Genomic DNA, 18,079 nt, shown 5'->3' with positions numbered 1-18,079 from the left:
TACACACAAGACCTTTGTGCACATATTGACAGCACTGGAAATTGTGAGACTGAATAGCCTGAAGGAACTGCTGATAGTTTTCTCATGGTGATTACAGGAGCATTCACATGAACATTGCACCCACTGGTCCAGTACTGTTGGCCAAGCTTATTCAGACTCCGTTACTTTATCTGAATCGTACAAATTCTACTACCTTATCTAAGAAAAGTTTTAAATAGCCCATAGCTCAGCAACCTGGCTATGAATTACCAGGAACACCTCTCAAAAACAGCATTATGCACTGACTACTCATGGGATACAGGGGAGGTTTTGGACTCTTTAAGAAGCCAAATCTGCCTGTCCTACACTATAGTATGTGATCCAGTGTCTGGTTGTTTGCTAAGACAGAGGCTTCGGGATACAAGATGTGAACTTTAAGAGTTTGATCAAGATCATACAATTCATGGAGAAAACTGGGAAAAATGCTCTTTCAGAAGTAAGGGCAGAACTTTGCCTCAGTTCCTCTGTTATCTAGGACATGAACAAAACAGAGCAAATACAATAAGCAAGCAGGTCCTTTTTTCTCCTTTGTGGTGAGCGGAGAGGAACGCTTCAGGAAGATGAGAGATTTATTTTGTTTTGTTGTGTTTTCTCAGAGGATTCCCTGATGCAGTAGTCTTTTGAGGACCATGTAAAAATGTGATTATGTAGGAGCAGGAGGCTCATGCCTATTGACAACTTTGCTTGTTCTTTAGTTTGGGGAATTTCCAGATCTTTGCATGCTGCTTAAATGAAAAATGTGGAGTAGCTATAGGGATGGATGCCAGATTGACAGCATTGCACAGAGACTTGTGCAAGGTGCATTCAGAAACCCTTCTGGTTTCACAGTGTGCTATAATCCAGAACTTTGCCGTTGGAATTTTTCATGTGCAGAAGAAATTTGACAAAAATGGGTACTGTGGGAGAAGCTGGCTGTGCAATAATAATATTCTTGCCCGTTCGTTGAATGGGAGCATGTTATGGAATCTTTTCAAATCAGTCTGCTTTTTGAAGAGAAGACAAAAATACAGAGTATTGTGCAGTATTTACAGAATGACTTAGTCTTTTTTTCTTGAACATAATTAATTGCATAGGTAGATACTTGTGTGGAGCTATGCTAATTACTATTACCTGTTTACATACCAGCTGTGTGACAGACAGGATATGTATGTACTTATGATTGATTTCTCAGTCTGATCTAGCTGCTAATCTGATTGTTGTCCTGCCTTAGCTCCTGGAAAAAGGCCAATGGCTAAGGCCCCTTTCTGTCTGAAAATGCACAATCCAATGCTAGATAATATCACACGACCAGGAAAACTACATTGGCCATAAAATCCTTTGTGCATTTGCCTTGCAAAGCATACTGGTATATTGAACAGCTCTGTGTTCACTGGGGATTTGGCCTCAGTTTGGCCCACCTTTTCTGCACATAGAGATTTCTTATTTCTTATTTATTTAGTTAGTTGTTTGTCTGTCTGTCTGTCTGTCAGGCTTATTTATTTGTGATCTGGTTGCTGCAAGTTGACATGCTGAGTGTTGCCTATTTCCAAGCGCTTACTGTGCTTCAGGAGGACTTTGTAGTGCTGGGGCCTCCACCCTGCTTTGTTCCTTAGGTGAACTCTGATTTTTTTCAAAATAGGCAGGAAATTGTGCTCTTTTCCTTTGGTCTATTTCTTTGGATGACAATGAAAAAGAAGTGTCCTCGCAGTCTAAATGGACAGTTGAAAAACAATATCTGGATGTCACCCATCCCTTCAGAAAATGAGACAAGCTTTCTGGTGCTTCCAGAAGGGATGCTGTATCTATGAGCTGCTTGGATCTGGGAATATCTACCCTCATGTATGACAGCTCTGTGAACTTAAGCCTTGCTATACTGTCCTTATCACTAAATGAAGACATCTCTAGAAGGCTTTTCTGTTACGTTACATTACATTGCAAATGGATGTTGCATTTCTTTATTATATATGACCAGGATGCTTGTCCACTCAGGGTTCAGAAGGAAAATGTGCAGTATTTGCCATGCTATCAAAGTTCCTTGAAATTTTCTTTCTGTCTTAGTCCTGGATGCTGAGTTTCTTTACAAAGAGAGTAAAATGTGATGTGTGCTTACTGAGCTTCATAGATAACAGCAGAGACTACAAAATAAAGAAGAAAGTATTCCCTAATACCAAGTTAGTTTTTCTTTCATGCTAATGTTTGAACTCATGTTGTTCAGCTGATTTATTATAAAGGGACCTCAGTTTTCTGTGATGACTATTGTATTTCAAAAGTTCTGCTTTTGAGTTGGTCATCAAGAGAGGGCTTATAGTATCACTGATAAGGATTTAAATTTTTCCATAGCTCGTGTGGTAGAGTTAATCCTATTATCCCAGACTTAGAACAGAATTTGCTGAAAACCATTGAAATGGTAGGAAATATCAATTATGTAGTGAGAGTGTCGCATGCTGGTTATTGAAGAGTTACCCTTGTGGCAGAAATCATAGTGGCAATATTAGGGCTGAGACTGTATTGTGGCTTCATGCTTTTCCCTTTGCACGTTGGTTGCTGGTAATTCTGGTGAAGCAGCATATTAATGGAAAGGAAATTCCATAAAAATTTAAAAGTAGGATTAAAATGTAACATAACACCCAACAAATAGAAGCCTAATTGTAAACTTTAAATCTTTTTGTTTGTTGGACCTGCAGTGGTCTCCTCTTTAAATGACAACATACCAGATTAACATCCTGTTACCTAAATATTCACGCCATGTTTGGTCAGTAAATGTCCAGTATATTTAAAATGCTTTTCACATGGGTGTGTTTTTGTTACCCTCCTCTAGTCAAAAGAGCCACAGTTCTGCTCATTCCCTCACATTTGGGGGAAGATGTGAAACTGTTCCTGCTGTACAACACTCTTTTCAGCATCTTTGGGATGAGAAGGTATACAGGCTGGGTAAGTGTTTGAAGTACAGGCAGTGAGTTGCCTCCAATGCTTGCCTAGTTTGGAGTGAGTTGAAGGAACAGGAACATGGTATCAAAACACAACAAGCCAATTTATAGTCAGCAAACAGGATGATAAACTTCCTGGAAGCTTGTAGTTTATTGCTGTAGTTGATGTAACGATGATGTAAGTTTGTGCATTTTTTGAGCACTTCTTTTTAAGAACAACAACGAATTAAACAGTACACATATTCCGTCACCATTTAGTTGCTGGAATTTATTTTCTGGCAAACTTAACTGTTAGGTTTAGTTGTATATTTTATTCTTCTAGTTAGTTGCAGTCTGTAGCAAACCTGAGAAGTCAAGACTAGTACTTAGTACCATAATTCAGTCAAACATATTTTAAGGATGTGGGCTGTCTGCTGCTATGTAGTTGGCCATACTATTTTAGGTTGGAAGGTGAAGGTCAAATCTCTTGGGAATGATGGTTTTGTTTATCTATAGAGATAGCATCCATCATTGCACTGCAGTCTTCACAGTAGAAGAGGCTAGAAAAATATTTTGAAATGGAACTCCGTCTCTTAAAAAAAAAAAAAAAAAAAAAAAGCTTGTGGAAAGTTTCTAACTCTGTGGATTTGGCAACTTTCCTCTGTACTTATCCCAGTTTCTTTCACATGCCACTGGAAAAAATAAAAGTCTAGCAATTAGTAACTTTTTAATAGTCAGTTTGGGGAAAGTAATATTCAGCCTGCAAGATCAAGTAACCTACTTTTCTTTTTGCTGCTCTCTGACGGGATTTCAGCCTGTTAGTGCACTTTTGGCTTCATTTGTGTGTGTGAAGTATTAATTCTTCTTCAGGGCTTGTGCTTCCTAATTTAAAGCAAACCTGTCTTCCCACAAGTTTTTCTTCCTCTTTCCCTTCATTTTTGGTATAATTGTGAATAATGCACATCCGGGAAGATGTTAATAGAGAATGTGTTGCCCTGGCCTCACTGCCTCCCTGCTGCTGGTTCTTCCTACAGGCAGGATCAAAGGGAAGGAGGGAGATAAAGAGAATTCTACCAGGATCATGGATGGACCTGAAGACTGTCAGACTTGGTCTTGGCATCAGCTCTCCTCCTAAAGCTGCTCCCTAGCCATGGTATTGCTTCTGAGGCTATTTTGCCTGTATTTTCAAGCTGTCTCTGCTGATAAAGTCATGCAGTGCCATGGCTCAGATGAATTTGTCATCTCTGAGACAGCTGTACTCTGTTCCTTAAAAGAGGGGAATCAGGCTTTGTAGTGGAGGAGCAGCATCTTGTAGTCAAGAAGTGAATCTGTGGTCACAGTGGCTTTTATTGCCCAGCAGATGGGCCTGTGCATGGCTTACCATCTGAAAGTTCAATGCCTTTGGTTTGCCCAGGCATGGCAAACTATAGTGGTCTATTGTAGACAAGAGGAAAACTTGTGGAGGCGTCATTTCCTCACCCAGAGGAAGGACTGCAGGATCTAAAACTATTGAAGATGTTGGAATACAATACTTGATATTTATTTATGGTTTCTTGATTTCCTGGTCCCACTAACACTATTGTTCCCTTGTGTTGTTCTTAGAAGTCTGGTGTCTGGGGTTTTGAATGGTTTAGACAATTTTTAAATTTTTTTTTAGTTTGGAGAATAGGAACTGAAAGTACGTTCCTCATGACAAATTCATGAATGAAATAAAAATAATAATAATAAAAACAAATAAATGTTCCTTATCCTTGTGTAACCTTATGTGGAAAGACTTGGTGAGACTTTAGTTTGAGTAATCAACGTGGGTGTCTTGGTAAGCAGCATTATGTCCTGGTATGAGCAATATTCAGTGCTGTCAAACTCTGGCTGAGTATTAACAGATGGCAGTTGCCACCAAAGTGCTCTGCTTGTACTTGTCTGCAGTTACAGTGCAGGTGAGGAGGGCAATTCGTGTGATGCTACGACAGCTGAGTCTTCTCCTTTTTTAATTTAAGTAGCGGTCTTAGACTGCCCCTGTGGACTGATTAGGAGTGGCAGTTTTTATTGTACTATTATTTACAGAGTTAATGTCTGAAAAAGTCCCCAATTCTCTCTGCTTCAGCTAGAGGATGGTTTAAAGCTTTTGATAATAACTTAAAAGAATGAGCCTCTTATTTCAAGAAAAGGTAGTAATAAGCTCTCTCATCTTAAGGTCCCAGCATTCAGACAAAAATTTAATTAGGAAGGCAATGAAAATTGTACTGTAATCAGATTTTGTCTTTTGTTCTCTTATAAAAATAAATGAAAGGAGCAAGAACAGCCATGCAGTCTTCGTGTTCCTGAATAGGGAAAGGAGAAAAGAAAGGGCCACTGAGAGAAGGAAAGCCTGTTAGCATGTGTGGGGTTATTTCTCCCCAGCATGCACACAGAATCCCGGTCCATATTTCTTGAAATTACACATTTATTTGACAGTATGGCAATCCAGCTAATGTGGATAAATTCAGATGGTATGGCTTTATTCCTGCAGCTGTATTCTGGATGTGAATATGCTCCATTTATTTTTCTAAAATCATGTCCTTGGTGATCATTGTATCCTTCAAGAAATGAAACCTCTTTGATGGATGTAAACTGAGATTAGCATGTAAATATCCTGTGATATAATTAATGTTCACCAGATGTTTAGATGGTAGCATGAACAAAAAAGTTGGAGCGCTAGAATTTTTTTATCATGTACTCTTTCTGATAGTTATCAAGCCAATAAAGAAATTAAAGATGAACTGTTCTTTGCATTTGTGCAGTTGAAGCATCTCATGAATCAAATATAAGCCAGAAAAAATATTATTAATGATTGCATTTCCATGGAAATTGGCTCAAAACCATATAGGCAGATGAAAATTCATGAGACCAGTTCATGGCAGGCAATAGGGGCATGTAACAATCTTTTGTTTGTTATGAAGCTGTGTGTAAAATAATTTAAATTTTGGTGTGGTTGTATTCTTGTTGGAACAGAGTTAAGACAACTAACATCGGTATCTAATCTTCAGAAGGCAGTAGTTTCCTCATTTACTAATTTTATTCTTTAAGTTCTAGATTGAAATAAAAAATCAGTTTTTCAAGACAGGTTGCAAAAAATTGCATAGCTGTAATTGTAGTTTTTTCCATGGATGATACAAGAAATGTATTATTTTTTCCCAGCACTTGAAAACATTTGTTTGGAAATGAGAGTTTAAAGTCACAAATCATCTAAGTATACATGTGCCACTGCAGTATTTATTAAATACTTAAAAAAATGTATTTTAAGTAAAATAGTTTTAGTTTTTCAAGGTGAATTTTAAGTCCACTTCTTTTCACCAGAATATCTTTGATGGAGAATCGATCGTGGTTGTAATTTAATCTTTTAACACTGCGGTAAGATCCAGTTGAATGGGGTCCCGTTCTTTCATTGAATTGTCAGTGATTCCTGTAGGATCCTGAATCAGAAGTGCTGGGGGTCTGACCCTACAAAACTGAAAGCTGGGTCTGTGCCAATACTCAGAAATTGTAAACCTCAGTTTACTGCTGCAGCCAGTTGGATTTCTCAGAGTAGTCTAGTTGTTTAGTTTCTTCAACCTATCTACTCTTGATCATTTAGCAAGAAAAAAGATGTTAAAATTCAGGAAAAATACTCCAAGAAGAGAAGCAAGAGTTTGTCACCTTCTTACAGTAAAGTTGTGTGTTTCTGCTTTGAAACAATTTCTTTTTAATTCAGACCTTTGTGCCTTAAGTAATTACCATGGCTTTGGTCAGCCTTTCTGCGAAGAATTGCTTTGGTCAGCCTTGCTGACCAGATACCAGTGAATTCAGTGGTGTGTGCTGCCCTGGGAAGAGTTCATTACTAGATTACAAGAAGATCTCATTACTGTTGAGAAATTCTTTAATTTGTTTTCAATTCCAGCATGTGACAAAGTGGTACAAGGTGCAAGTGCTAAATAAGCTGCTGTTGGTAGCAATTAACACAGCCTGGGTTTTGTAGATGGGCTGTTTCTTGGTTTGGGATGGTGGGGTCATTCATATCAGTGTTACATTTCATTTAAAATTCTGAAATGCGAAAACTAGGAGTGATAGTAGGAGCTTTGATCTTAAACAAATATTAAATATCTAAAATTGTTTTATACAAGTGTGATAAGACTGTATTTGTCTGATGAAGACATTTTGTACTACATGATGGTACAGCAAGAATAGATATAATTATCTCTGTAAGCATGTGTGTTTCTATGTTTTGTTAAATACTCCCCATTATCACTATCTTCAAAAGTAGTCTGTCACTAAATTTATTGCTGGATAAATACATTACAGCTGAAACTGCTTTCTGACCTACTTACAAAGAGGTTCTGCTCTCAGTGTTTGAATTTTCTTGTGAAGATGATCCAGTTTTCCAATGAAATTTTGAGAACTTCACAGCTTCACAAAAAGGGGTGGGGGGGAAAGAAGTGATTTAAACCTGCAAACACATGTAATTTCACCAGGGCAGGCGTATAGAACCTCTGCTTGATTTGTCTACCTGAATTCAAATATGTCCATGAACATTTGGATCAAAGATTAATGGCTCTACATATCTGTGTAGAAGGAGAATTACTGTTAAGACAATCTGCTGTCAGAATGGTTCCCCTGATGCAAAGTGTAGCGTATATAATCTTGGATTTCAAATTAAGGATCAAATTCATGGAGATGCTTCAGCCACTTTGTGCATGGGGGCTATTATTAAAGCCCACTTTAATGACCATTCTGGCTGCTTTGGGTGTTCTGGTACATCATTTCTTCACAGTTGTGATTGAATTGATTTACAGTTAATGCTACACATCCAAGGCCAGTGGAAAGGTTGCAGGTTAGTATTCTCTTAACGTTCAAATAAACTCTGGTTTACTGGACTTGAAATTTTAAGTTTTTTCCCCCCATGATTTGTAGGACATGAAAGCACGTGAGTGCAGCCATGATACTTGAACATATGAAAATTGCTGTGAAATTATTTCAAATTAATCTGGAAATGCAGATGTTACTGGGTGGAGGTAAACATGCTTGGGATAACTGTAAAAATATGGATTCACTTTAACTTTTGTTGTATTTCTTGGGAGCTTGTTCTCCATGATGCTTTTTTTGTTTACCCTACCTTTTGTTGACAGTAGTAAAGCCTTGCTTTTGGTCTAGGATTACTTGCTATGTTTTCAAGGCCTTTCCATGACTTACCGTTTGTATTTATTTAATTGTATTATAGATCCTCACGTCTTTTGATTATGCAGATTCTCAGTTTTGTATATTTTATAGGTGAAGCCAAAGTATATACAATTGTCTGGGAGTTTTACCAGAATAAGACTGTTGTCATAGTAAGAGACTCAGAAATGTGGCACATGATTGTTGCATGAAATGAGGCACCATTGCATATAAGCCTGTTAATTTGGTTCCATTTGGTCATCCCAGAATCTATCTAAGTGACAAGTGATAGGAATCAGCGATATGTATCCCAGACATGAGAGAGATTTCCTTATGCAGGGAAGTGTTCTGATTTCTACTGATTGGAAAATAACTAAATGGGATGTTCCTGCTTTCTTCTGTGATTGGGAGGGTACTTTTTGAAGGTGCTGTATTCAGTAAAGCTTCTCTGTAGACTTTGTGAAGAATTGAAATTGGGATAGAAAACTGCTGTTTCATATTCTTCCCTGCTTCATATTTTTCTTGGCATAAGTGTGCAAATACAAATGGCAGCCAGAATTGGAACTGAGTAGTGTTTGAAAAGTACAGTTTATACAGCTCTGGCAATAAAAATTGTAGAACTCTCAAACAGTCTAATTCCTATTTACAACTAACCCTATTAAACATTAAATAAACTCACAATTGAGGACTGTGCAATCCAATACTAGAAAAATAATGTATTATGAATTGAAAACTGAGCATATAAAAAGAGTTTGGTGAGCTCCCATTATGATCGACTGTCAGTAGTTTCAGGTTTTCTCAGTTTATAGGTAAAACAGGTAGTTTTTTAAATTGGCTGCCTTAATCATTAAGGATTTAATTAATTTTCATTGGTGCTGAGTCGGCTTTCCTCCCTTAATCAAATGCAATAGGAATTAAACTTTAAATTTTAATTCTGAAAGTGGAGACGTGATGTGTTATTTCAGGTTTCTTTTTCACAATTGGGGATAAAGATTATGGCTCTTTTAATTCTGGTGGATATTTTTGAGTCAGAAAAGACTCAAACTTGTTTTTAAAACATGTTAATGAACTTTGGCAAGCTAAAGAAGGGAGATTAGCAGAGAATTACTTTCTTGTACTATTTTTGAGATTTGTAACTTATTTCTAAAATTGAATCAGAAAATCTAAAACATTCTTTCAAAGGGGTAATTTGTGTCAAATGTATTTCTTGACCGTTTTACACTTTCTGAAATTTGTGAGTTGCTGAAGGAAATAAAATTTGAAGTGGAGAATTAAAAAGTTTTCTCAGAAATACTTTGGAAGTGTTTAGTTCTTCCAAATCTGTGTTCTCCTACTAAAAAAAAAGTTTAGAAAAATCATCATTTTGGGAGTAAAAATTAAGTGAAAATTCAAGATTTTTTTAATTAGAATAAACAGACATGTCTGCATAAAAAAAGCAGAAACTGTAGTATGAAGTATAAAAGTTTCAAATTATTTATTATTTTCTAATTATTACTGCAGTTTAATGGGAACATACTGTTACTTCCAGATGTACAGTTGCTCTGAAGTTTCCTAATTTCTTGTTCTGATTTGCTGGTAGCGGACACAGCTGATTTCACTGAGATTTCCCAGTAAGAACCTAGTGTTCTGTAAATTCAGGAAACTGCTGACTTTTATGAGGTAGACTTTGTTTGTAGACGTCATTTCTTTTCCATTCCACTTGAGTGATACAAGATCAGTTGTATTATTAGCAGTATATTATTCACTTTGTAACATGCACCAACAGGACCGTATGTATTACCAGAGGGAATTCCACATACATGTGAACATCTTTCAATCCAGAGTATCTTCAGTCCAGAGCATCTTTTTCTTCATCAGGAAATCTTCAAAATACAATGAAGATTAATCTTGTACCTCTTCACAAGCATGCTGGAAACATTTTATTTATTGATATGGACGCTTCTTTTTTTGTCGGTTGATCTGTTGCAATCTCAGCAGTCTGATCAGAAATTCATATGGGACCGGCAAATCTCTCTTTCCCCCTTACCCTTCCAAAGACTGTCTGTTGGTGATGCTGAGGCTGGAATCTAACCTGTTTGTAGTTTTAAAGGGATAAAGGCCCAGTTAGCAGCAACCCATGTTGCATGAAATATTTGCCAAGAATATTAGGCAGACTGTCTTCTGCTCAGCTTGCAGATGGGTGTGTTATGCTGGTGTATGGCCTTTCTCTAAAGCTCTAGTTAAGCTACATTTTAATCAAGAAAGAATTTAGATGATCTTCAAGCAGCTCTCTGCACATGGCTTCAGATTGTAGCAGCATATGTGAGCTGGCCCAACATCCAGCCTCTGATTTGGTAATTCACTTAGGCATGATCTTAACTGAGTATGTGAGTAACTCCATCTTTACTCACCAACCAGACTTGACTTGACCTGCAAGAGCATAGCTAGTCCTCAGAAGACCATTCTCCCCACGTGAAGATATCAGATGTGAGTGTTGGGATCCTTGACATCTGGGAAGAAAAGGGAACAGATACCTTCTGATTCTGGCCAGGAAAAGGTTGTACTAAATCTTTTTGAGAATGGCTTCAGGACAAGGAAGAGGGTGGAGACATCTGACTTCCTGCTTGGCTGAGGGGAACTGGACTTTGACTATAAATCCCTTCCTGTCATCTGCTGTGGAGCTGAAAGGAAGGAAGGGATCAAAAGTGAAAGCACAGTCATAGCTCAGGTGATTTGAGAGGTGGGGGAGATCAGTTTAGGGCGCAGTTCCTCATCAAAGGAGGAAACTGAGTTAGCAGTCTCAGTGGGCATGATAGGATGAAGAAAATGGCAGTATAGAGTTGAAAAATATTGTCAGTGGTGAGGGAAATATGGAAAGGGTGACTGAGACACAGGACAGGGTGAGGAAAGGTTTTCTTGCTCTTCTCTTGGAAGAAGTTTTCTGATACAATAGAGAAAAACTTTATCAGAAAATAAAAGATTATACATGATGGAGAGAGGGTTAAGATTATCCCAAAATGTGGCAGTGTATTCACCATGTATGACAAGGTTCTAGAAGATCCATGTTTCTTCAATGCAATAATTTTTGTGTGTGTGTTTACTTCTAAATTCATGTTTACTTTAAGGAAGGAAGCCAGGGATGCTCTTTCAGGCAGACTCGTGCCCCTTTGGGGGCATTCTGAATGAACGGAGAAGGGAATAGTTCTGTCTGTTGTGAAAGGAAATTAGCACTAGAATGGAAAATATTGCAGATGCATCCATCTATTCCCCTGTCCTTACAGGCAGCAGAATCTGAAGCCAGCTTTGAAAGTGGCTGTAGTAGGTGCAGTAGGGAGAAAGAATACATCTGATCTTGGCTCACGCTCTCACTGCTGGTTTTGATTTATCCAGTCCTGCAGGCAAGATGGGAGAAACAGGTGGTGCCTCAGCTGGTGAATTACTGGAGAGAGGAGTCTTTTGTTCAATAGCAGAAGCCAGCCTGAGCCTCTGCTGCCACTGCTTCTGGCACAGGTTAATGGGAAGAGGAGGGTTAGCACACAGGGCTTACCACAGCTGCTATTGCTGCTGCTCTACTGAGATTTTTTTTTTGTGGCAAAATCAAGCAAAAGTGCTTCAACAAAACTGGCGTGGTGTTCTTCTGGGACCTGGAGTCTGACGTGCATTAATTACAGTGTACAGGACCTCAGACTCCTGTGCAAAACACTACCTCAGTGTCTGCAAGCTGAATTAGCCATGATAAGAAAATACATTGGGCTAGTCACCTATGATCTTGAGCAGTTTTCTTCCAAAGTGTAGGTCTCTGTGTTCTCCTTAGGATAATTTTGAATATTGTGAGAAGAGCAAAATATTTTCCAGCATCCAGATGTCTATAGATACACTAAGAATGGAACGAAAAAGCACAAAAATCACAAGTGTTTCAAAATTTGTGAAGACAAGGCTATTGTCGTAGACACAAAATTGTAATATGTGAACATTTTCCTTGTTGTGGCTTTCTTCTAGGATTTTGTCTTTTGGCAGTGTGCAAAATAAGATTTTATTCAGTTTTAATGTACAAAACATCTTGCTAGCTTTATTCAGCAGGCTTCAATAAGATAGATTGGGTGCTTCAGTTGAACTGGTTTTCCTAAAGTGAAAATATACAGGAAATGACCTTATTAAAGATACCTATGTTTCTGCAGTGCACCTTGTTTTTGTTTATGACAGTATAGATTTAGGGGTAGAAACAACGTTAAAAAGTCTAGGGGAAAAAAAACCCCTTTAATTCTTTTTTTCAAATGAAAAAGCATATTTCTTTCTAGGCTCACAAAAGTAGGGTGATTGCTTTCAGAAAAAATAGTTACATGTATTTTGTGATCCAGGTGCTCTGACATAATTTCAAGACTTAATTTCTTGTCTGTTGAGAAGGCAAAAACTCTTTGTACCCTGGGAATCTTCTGCAGACAGACTTCTTTGTCTTCCCTGATTTCATTCCAGATGCCAGAGAAGTCATTTGTGCTGTTGGCAGCTTCTTGTGCTATCTGTAGTGGTGGTGTGTTTTGGGTTTTTTTCCTTTTTCGTATTTTTTTTCCAACAACACATAGAGCAACTATGGAGAAAAAACCCCTCACCGAACAACCCAACAATGCTACTCTTATTTTGGTAAGACCCGAAGTAAAATCCCTGTAACAGGAACTCAGTGTGTGTTCTCTGAAACACACTGCCTTCCAAAATGGCAGTAGATCAACAGATAGGCACACACATTAGTGTTTATTTGGCATAATGAACAGATTCTTTCATAAGTCTTTGAATTTGGATTTTCAGTCCCAGTGTTTCCTATAGTGTGTTACAGCAGTGTCAGGCAAAGGGTAAAAGAGTTAGAAACAGGGACTAGTAGAGAAATATGTAAAAATATTTTGTAGGTAATAAATACACATTCATGAGAAAAGGATATAGTTGCCTTCATTGTTATTATTAGTATGAAATCTTCTGCAAATGTTCTGTGTAATGCTTTGCCACATTTCTCAAAGGTAGAGGCAAATTGCCCTACTCCTTACCAGTGTGGTACATAGCCAGAAATAAGAGGTTTTATGTCCCAAGTAGGACCTGAGTGGAGTTAAGGAACCTAAACTGTTATCCTAAATATTTTATATATAGCTTCTCCCTTATTCTGAAAGACTCAGTCAGCACCCCAGGTTTCGGTCTGAATTTGTCAAACTTCTAAAGGTGTGCCTCTTCGTGTTTAGAATTTCTCAGCATTCTTGGGCATTTCTTCTCCAAAGCAGCTATACACTGATCATTTAGATGCCATTTTGTGTTAATGAAGTTTCCAGAAGGATGCCTGAGGAAGTTCAGGTTTGTCATTTGAATGTCAGACTTTGCAGAAGCAGGGGTTGTAGCAATCTGAGTGACTCAAGGATATTCCTAGAATGACAGTTTTCCATAGACACTTCTAAACATTGATAGATGAAACTGGATTATTTATTTATTTTAATGTAAACAACAAACATCCTCTCTTTTATCTTTCCTCTTCACTTGGTCTTTTAAATACAGACTTCACTTTGTGGTACCCAGCCAGATTGCTCCTCTGAAATGTTTGCTGGAGATCTTTTAAAAGAGCCATCAGCAAGAGTCATCCTGGCAGAGAGTGCCAGGAGCAGCAGACCTCCATTCGCAGTACTGCAAGGGTGAATCCATGTACTATAGCAACCTAGTTAGAATGCTGGTAGCCCAAGATGAAAATTTGGAGAGTTTTGTTATGTTAAGCTAAACTACATGGCTTTGCTGTTACTTGAGGAAAATCAGAATTGAAGGTAAGTTAAGGGAAACTCTGGAATACACTTGAAAAGCTTTGAGAAAGTTGAGGTTCACTGTCTAGGTGACAAGGGTCTGGAATCCTGGAGTGCACAGGGATACACGTTATTCTCTGCATTTGATGTTGTGGTAAGAAACATCTACACTAATGTAGATTAAATCTTGAAGTAACCTCAGCAAGATGTGCAATATACTCCAGGAAACAAAGATGAGTCATGATTTACTGACAAGTGTGCATGATAAATGAAACCGCTTTAAGTTTGAGCTGATTTGTGCTTTGGTGGTTTTTTTGGCTGTTTGTTATTTTTTGGTTTTTCCTTTTTTTTTCATGAGCATGGGAATCATGTATGCCAATTGATTTCTACAGTTGTTTGCTCAGTCCAGGAGCAGGGGCTGTTCAGCTGTGTCCTTGCAATTTGTAATACTTTGCTCCTTCATGTAATTTGGTGCTCGGTAATGAGTGTGGACTTTGAGCAGCAGGCTTGAAGTTATGGTATAATTTTTAGAAACCACTCTCTGCTATTTCAGAGGAGTTTCTGACTTCTTTGTGTGTGTTCCCTTCTTTAATTAATCCTAAATTGGCTGAGATGTCCATTTTACTTCTCTTTCATTTTTGTACAGGTGTGTTTTTTCTATGGTTAGTAATTGTTTATGCAGTGTATTTTCAAAAGCTGCTATGAACTTTTTTCTGTTGGCTCAGCAGCTGTCAACTCCTGAGTAGTTTCTGTGCATCTTTATATATTTTCCTTTTAAGGTCTGTTCTATGTTGGGGTCCTCCTTAAAGCTGTGTCTACAAATGACCTGCTTTTTCTTTGTGTACTAATTTTTGAAGAACTTTTCTTGGTTGTCCTTAGCTGATGTTCAGATAATACTGGAGCCTCTTGAATAGTCATCTGTCTCTCAGGCCTACTGCGTGTTCACGCGAGTTCAGAGACATAGGCGTTTCCGTAGTCAAAGGGCTGGATTAAGTTATTTTACACTGTAACAAAAACAGTTACTTCTCTACCCTCCTGCCTGGTGACAGCTGGCCTGTTCTCCCTAGCAATGTCCCAGAGCAGAGGTGTGGTGTGTGTGGAGTCAGTGCTGTCTTCTCTGTTCCAGGAAGGGAGTTGGTGAGGGTATTTGCATAATGGGAACCTGGGTTTCATTGTTGCTTTGCATTACTCACTCCACAGCAGGTGAAATACACCAAGGATGGGTCTTGGTGGCAAGTGGATGGAGGTAGACATTTCCATCCTGCCTGCACTCCTTGAATTCTCTTACACAACTCTTCTAGAAAATACGAGTATTTCAATTATTTTGAGATACGTGTGGCTTCATAGTGCTCTCATCTAAGTGCCCTGAAAGGTTCAAATGGTCACATCCACTGATTTGTGGGACAGTATTATGATTTTTTCAGGAAGCAAATCCACATTGATAGGGACAACAAGTCTTTAGGAAAAACCGGAATTGTGACTACACTACTCCTGCAGTATGAGTGCAGCAGCATAACATACGGGCTTGCACCATGTTGCTCAAAGGGGCTGAAATCATCCTAAGCCTCCCTACCTTAATTAGTGACTTGTGTCTGGGTTCTGTGTTTGGATTTTCTGGGATTCAGTTTCTGATAACCTCTGCAGATGTGGGGTCTGAGACAGTGCTGCTTGGGCAGCTCTGTTTATTGCAACTGATGTATATTCTTTTTGACCTCATGACTTTTGGCTAGTGTCTTGAATCACTCAAGAATAACTAATGCTGCAGCTTCCAGGTTGGTCTCGGTTTTGCCTTCAGCCAACTGAATGTTCACCTTCCTTCACAGTTACAGGAAATGAAGATCTTCTGGGATAACATGAGTGTGGATGAGCAGTATGTTTGGTCTATGGGGAAATAATTTGAACAGAGAGAGATTACAGATAGTAAAAATAGACATGAGTTTCAGATGTAGTTCTTGCAATTCCGCCCACCCCCCCAAGTGAATTTAAAACTGTTGGCTGGTTCTTTCAAAGATTAATTTAGAATCACAGAGTGTAACAGACTTTCACTCTATGTGGGATTGCTTGTACACTGTACAGGTGATGCACACAGCAAATTTGCCATAACCCCTGTGGATATTTATAGCAAGGAAGGATATAAAAGGCTGTCGTCCACCAATGGTTAACTGCTGCAAATGAATTAATGGCATTTTTTACCATCAATAAAACATTAGAAAGAAGGCACAAATAGTCAAAAAAAGAGGGGTTTAAAGAATTAGAAAACCTGCATCGCTGTGGATCACTGTAGAGAGTTATATGAAGCATACAATATACTGGCAATATTCCAAAAATAATTCTGTTTATGTCCTGGATAACTAGATTTGTCTCTTCAGTAACAAAATTGTCTAATGCCAGTTACATAGTCTTTTTCAGCAGAGAAAGGATCACTGCTTGGGAATGAAAATGTTTAAGTCCCAGCAGAGAGAAAAAAAGGGTTGCTGTGACTGCTGTACTTCCACACAGGGGTTATTTATTGCCTCTTTTATGGAATTTGCACCATGCCAGAATTTAGATGAGTTCATGTACAGTGTACAATGCACAGTGACTTGAAGCTAAATGGTTATGAAAGACATGACGTTTGTGCATTTGTGGTGCCAGTTTTTAATGACTAAAGAATATGCATGTCTGTGTGAAGAATTTTAATGTAAGAATTCAGTCTACAGTGTGTAGATATTTTCAGAATGTCCCCAAGTCTTTGTAATGGAATGAGTTCCTAAAAATTAATTTTATCCTTTGTGCCTAAATGTGATTTATTTCTTTTGGAATAATTTACTGTACATTGCTCTTTCTTGTTGTCTCTAGTTCTTGAACATGAAGTATAAGAAAACTTACTCTTTTGGTATTTCATTAGTGGTATTACTATCTTCTCATTTGATCCCCAGGGATAAGGTTCTTTGGGGTGGAAGAGTGGACATTTTCATTAAGTAAAATCAGATGCATCTGGCTTGTTTGAGCCAATTTACTTTATAATAGGTTTGATTACTAATATAACTCTTACTTGTGGTTACTAAGGTAAAAGTTACATTTCATAGTAGTACCTCCTGACTAGTTTTAATTTAGAAATTAGTGGATTATTTTGGCTTGTCTTGTAGTCAATTTGTAAAGTGCTAGAATGAGATTTTGAAAATGGCCCATTTTGCTCTTGCTTGATTGTAGTATGAGTGCAGGGTGGAAATGGCATTTCAGAGAATGTTAGTTTCTCAGCTTCATTCATACTTCACTGTTTAACTCTTTAACACTACGTAGATAGCGTTTTATATCATGTTAGGATGACAGGAGTACTAAATGCTTTATAAATAAAACACTTGTTTTAACATCCAAATAATATTCTTATGTGACGCCAAAGTGTAAGAAATTTGGGAAAGAAATTATAAGTGTAAAGTGCCAAAAGTTGTTTGAGTCTTCTTGAAATGTTTTTCCTTATTTGTCTTATTTCATGCAGGCTTTCCTTCACCGAATGATCCAATGTGCTACAGCCAAAGTGGATAAAAATGTCACAGAAGAGACAGTTAAGGTTAGTCTAATTGCATATTTCTTCTGTTTTGCATCTGATGTTTTATTTATGTATGCTTTATTCTTTTGCAGATGTTGTTTTCAAATATTGAAGATATTCTTGCAGTTCACAAAAACTTCCTGTCCTTGGTGGAGGAGTGCTTACAGCCAGAACCTAATGCGCAGCACGAAGTTGGAACCTGCTTTCTTCATTATGTACGCTATCTTTTATTACAGCCTTATTTCACATTTTTCCTTTATTAATTGTCTTTTATTAATTACTGTTATGATGATGAGTGTACATAATCACGAGGACAAAATACAACTTGATTGCATAATGTGGAGTACTTTGAGATTATCTCTTGGTTACTGTCATTTTTAAAAAAAAGAGGAGTAAAATGGAGAATGAACATATCAAATGGGCAACATTTGTTTGAGAGGTGCAAGGCTCAGGGTTGCATGAAACAGCAAAAGTAATAGTATGCTTTATTTTTATTCTGATTTATGTATATATTTATAATAAAATTTTATTTTATTATAAATATATATTTATATATAAATACAATAAAAGTTTATTTTATTACGCATAAATTATTTTATTTATTATATAATAGATATATTGTTATTATATATTTATTATTTTGTTTTTATTATTAAAGGGTATTTATACCCTTTGATGCTAAGCATAAATGTGAATATTTAACAAAGAATTAC

At 37.5% G+C, this 18,079-nt stretch overlaps 1 protein-coding gene across 1 annotated transcript in view; it reads left to right on the top strand.

Moving 5' to 3' along the window:
• The window catches only part of PREX2 (phosphatidylinositol-3,4,5-trisphosphate dependent Rac exchange factor 2), a 182,255-nt gene that overhangs the window by 31,744 nt on the left and 132,432 nt on the right, over nucleotides 1-18,079 (top strand). Inside the window, exons 3-4 of the mRNA XM_037380618.1 lie at nucleotides 17,316-17,387; nucleotides 17,459-17,581. Coding sequence (XP_037236515.1) covers nucleotides 17,316-17,387; nucleotides 17,459-17,581 — 195 coding nt within the window. The remainder of the gene's footprint in view (nucleotides 1-17,315; nucleotides 17,388-17,458; nucleotides 17,582-18,079) is intronic.

Source organism: Falco rusticolus, chromosome 3 (assembly GCF_015220075.1).
Source record: "Falco rusticolus isolate bFalRus1 chromosome 3, bFalRus1.pri, whole genome shotgun sequence".
NCBI classification, from domain to species: Eukaryota; Metazoa; Chordata; class Aves; order Falconiformes; family Falconidae; genus Falco; species Falco rusticolus.
The sequence above is the reverse complement of the archived record's forward strand: the minus strand, read 5'-3'. Positions and strand labels throughout refer to the sequence as shown.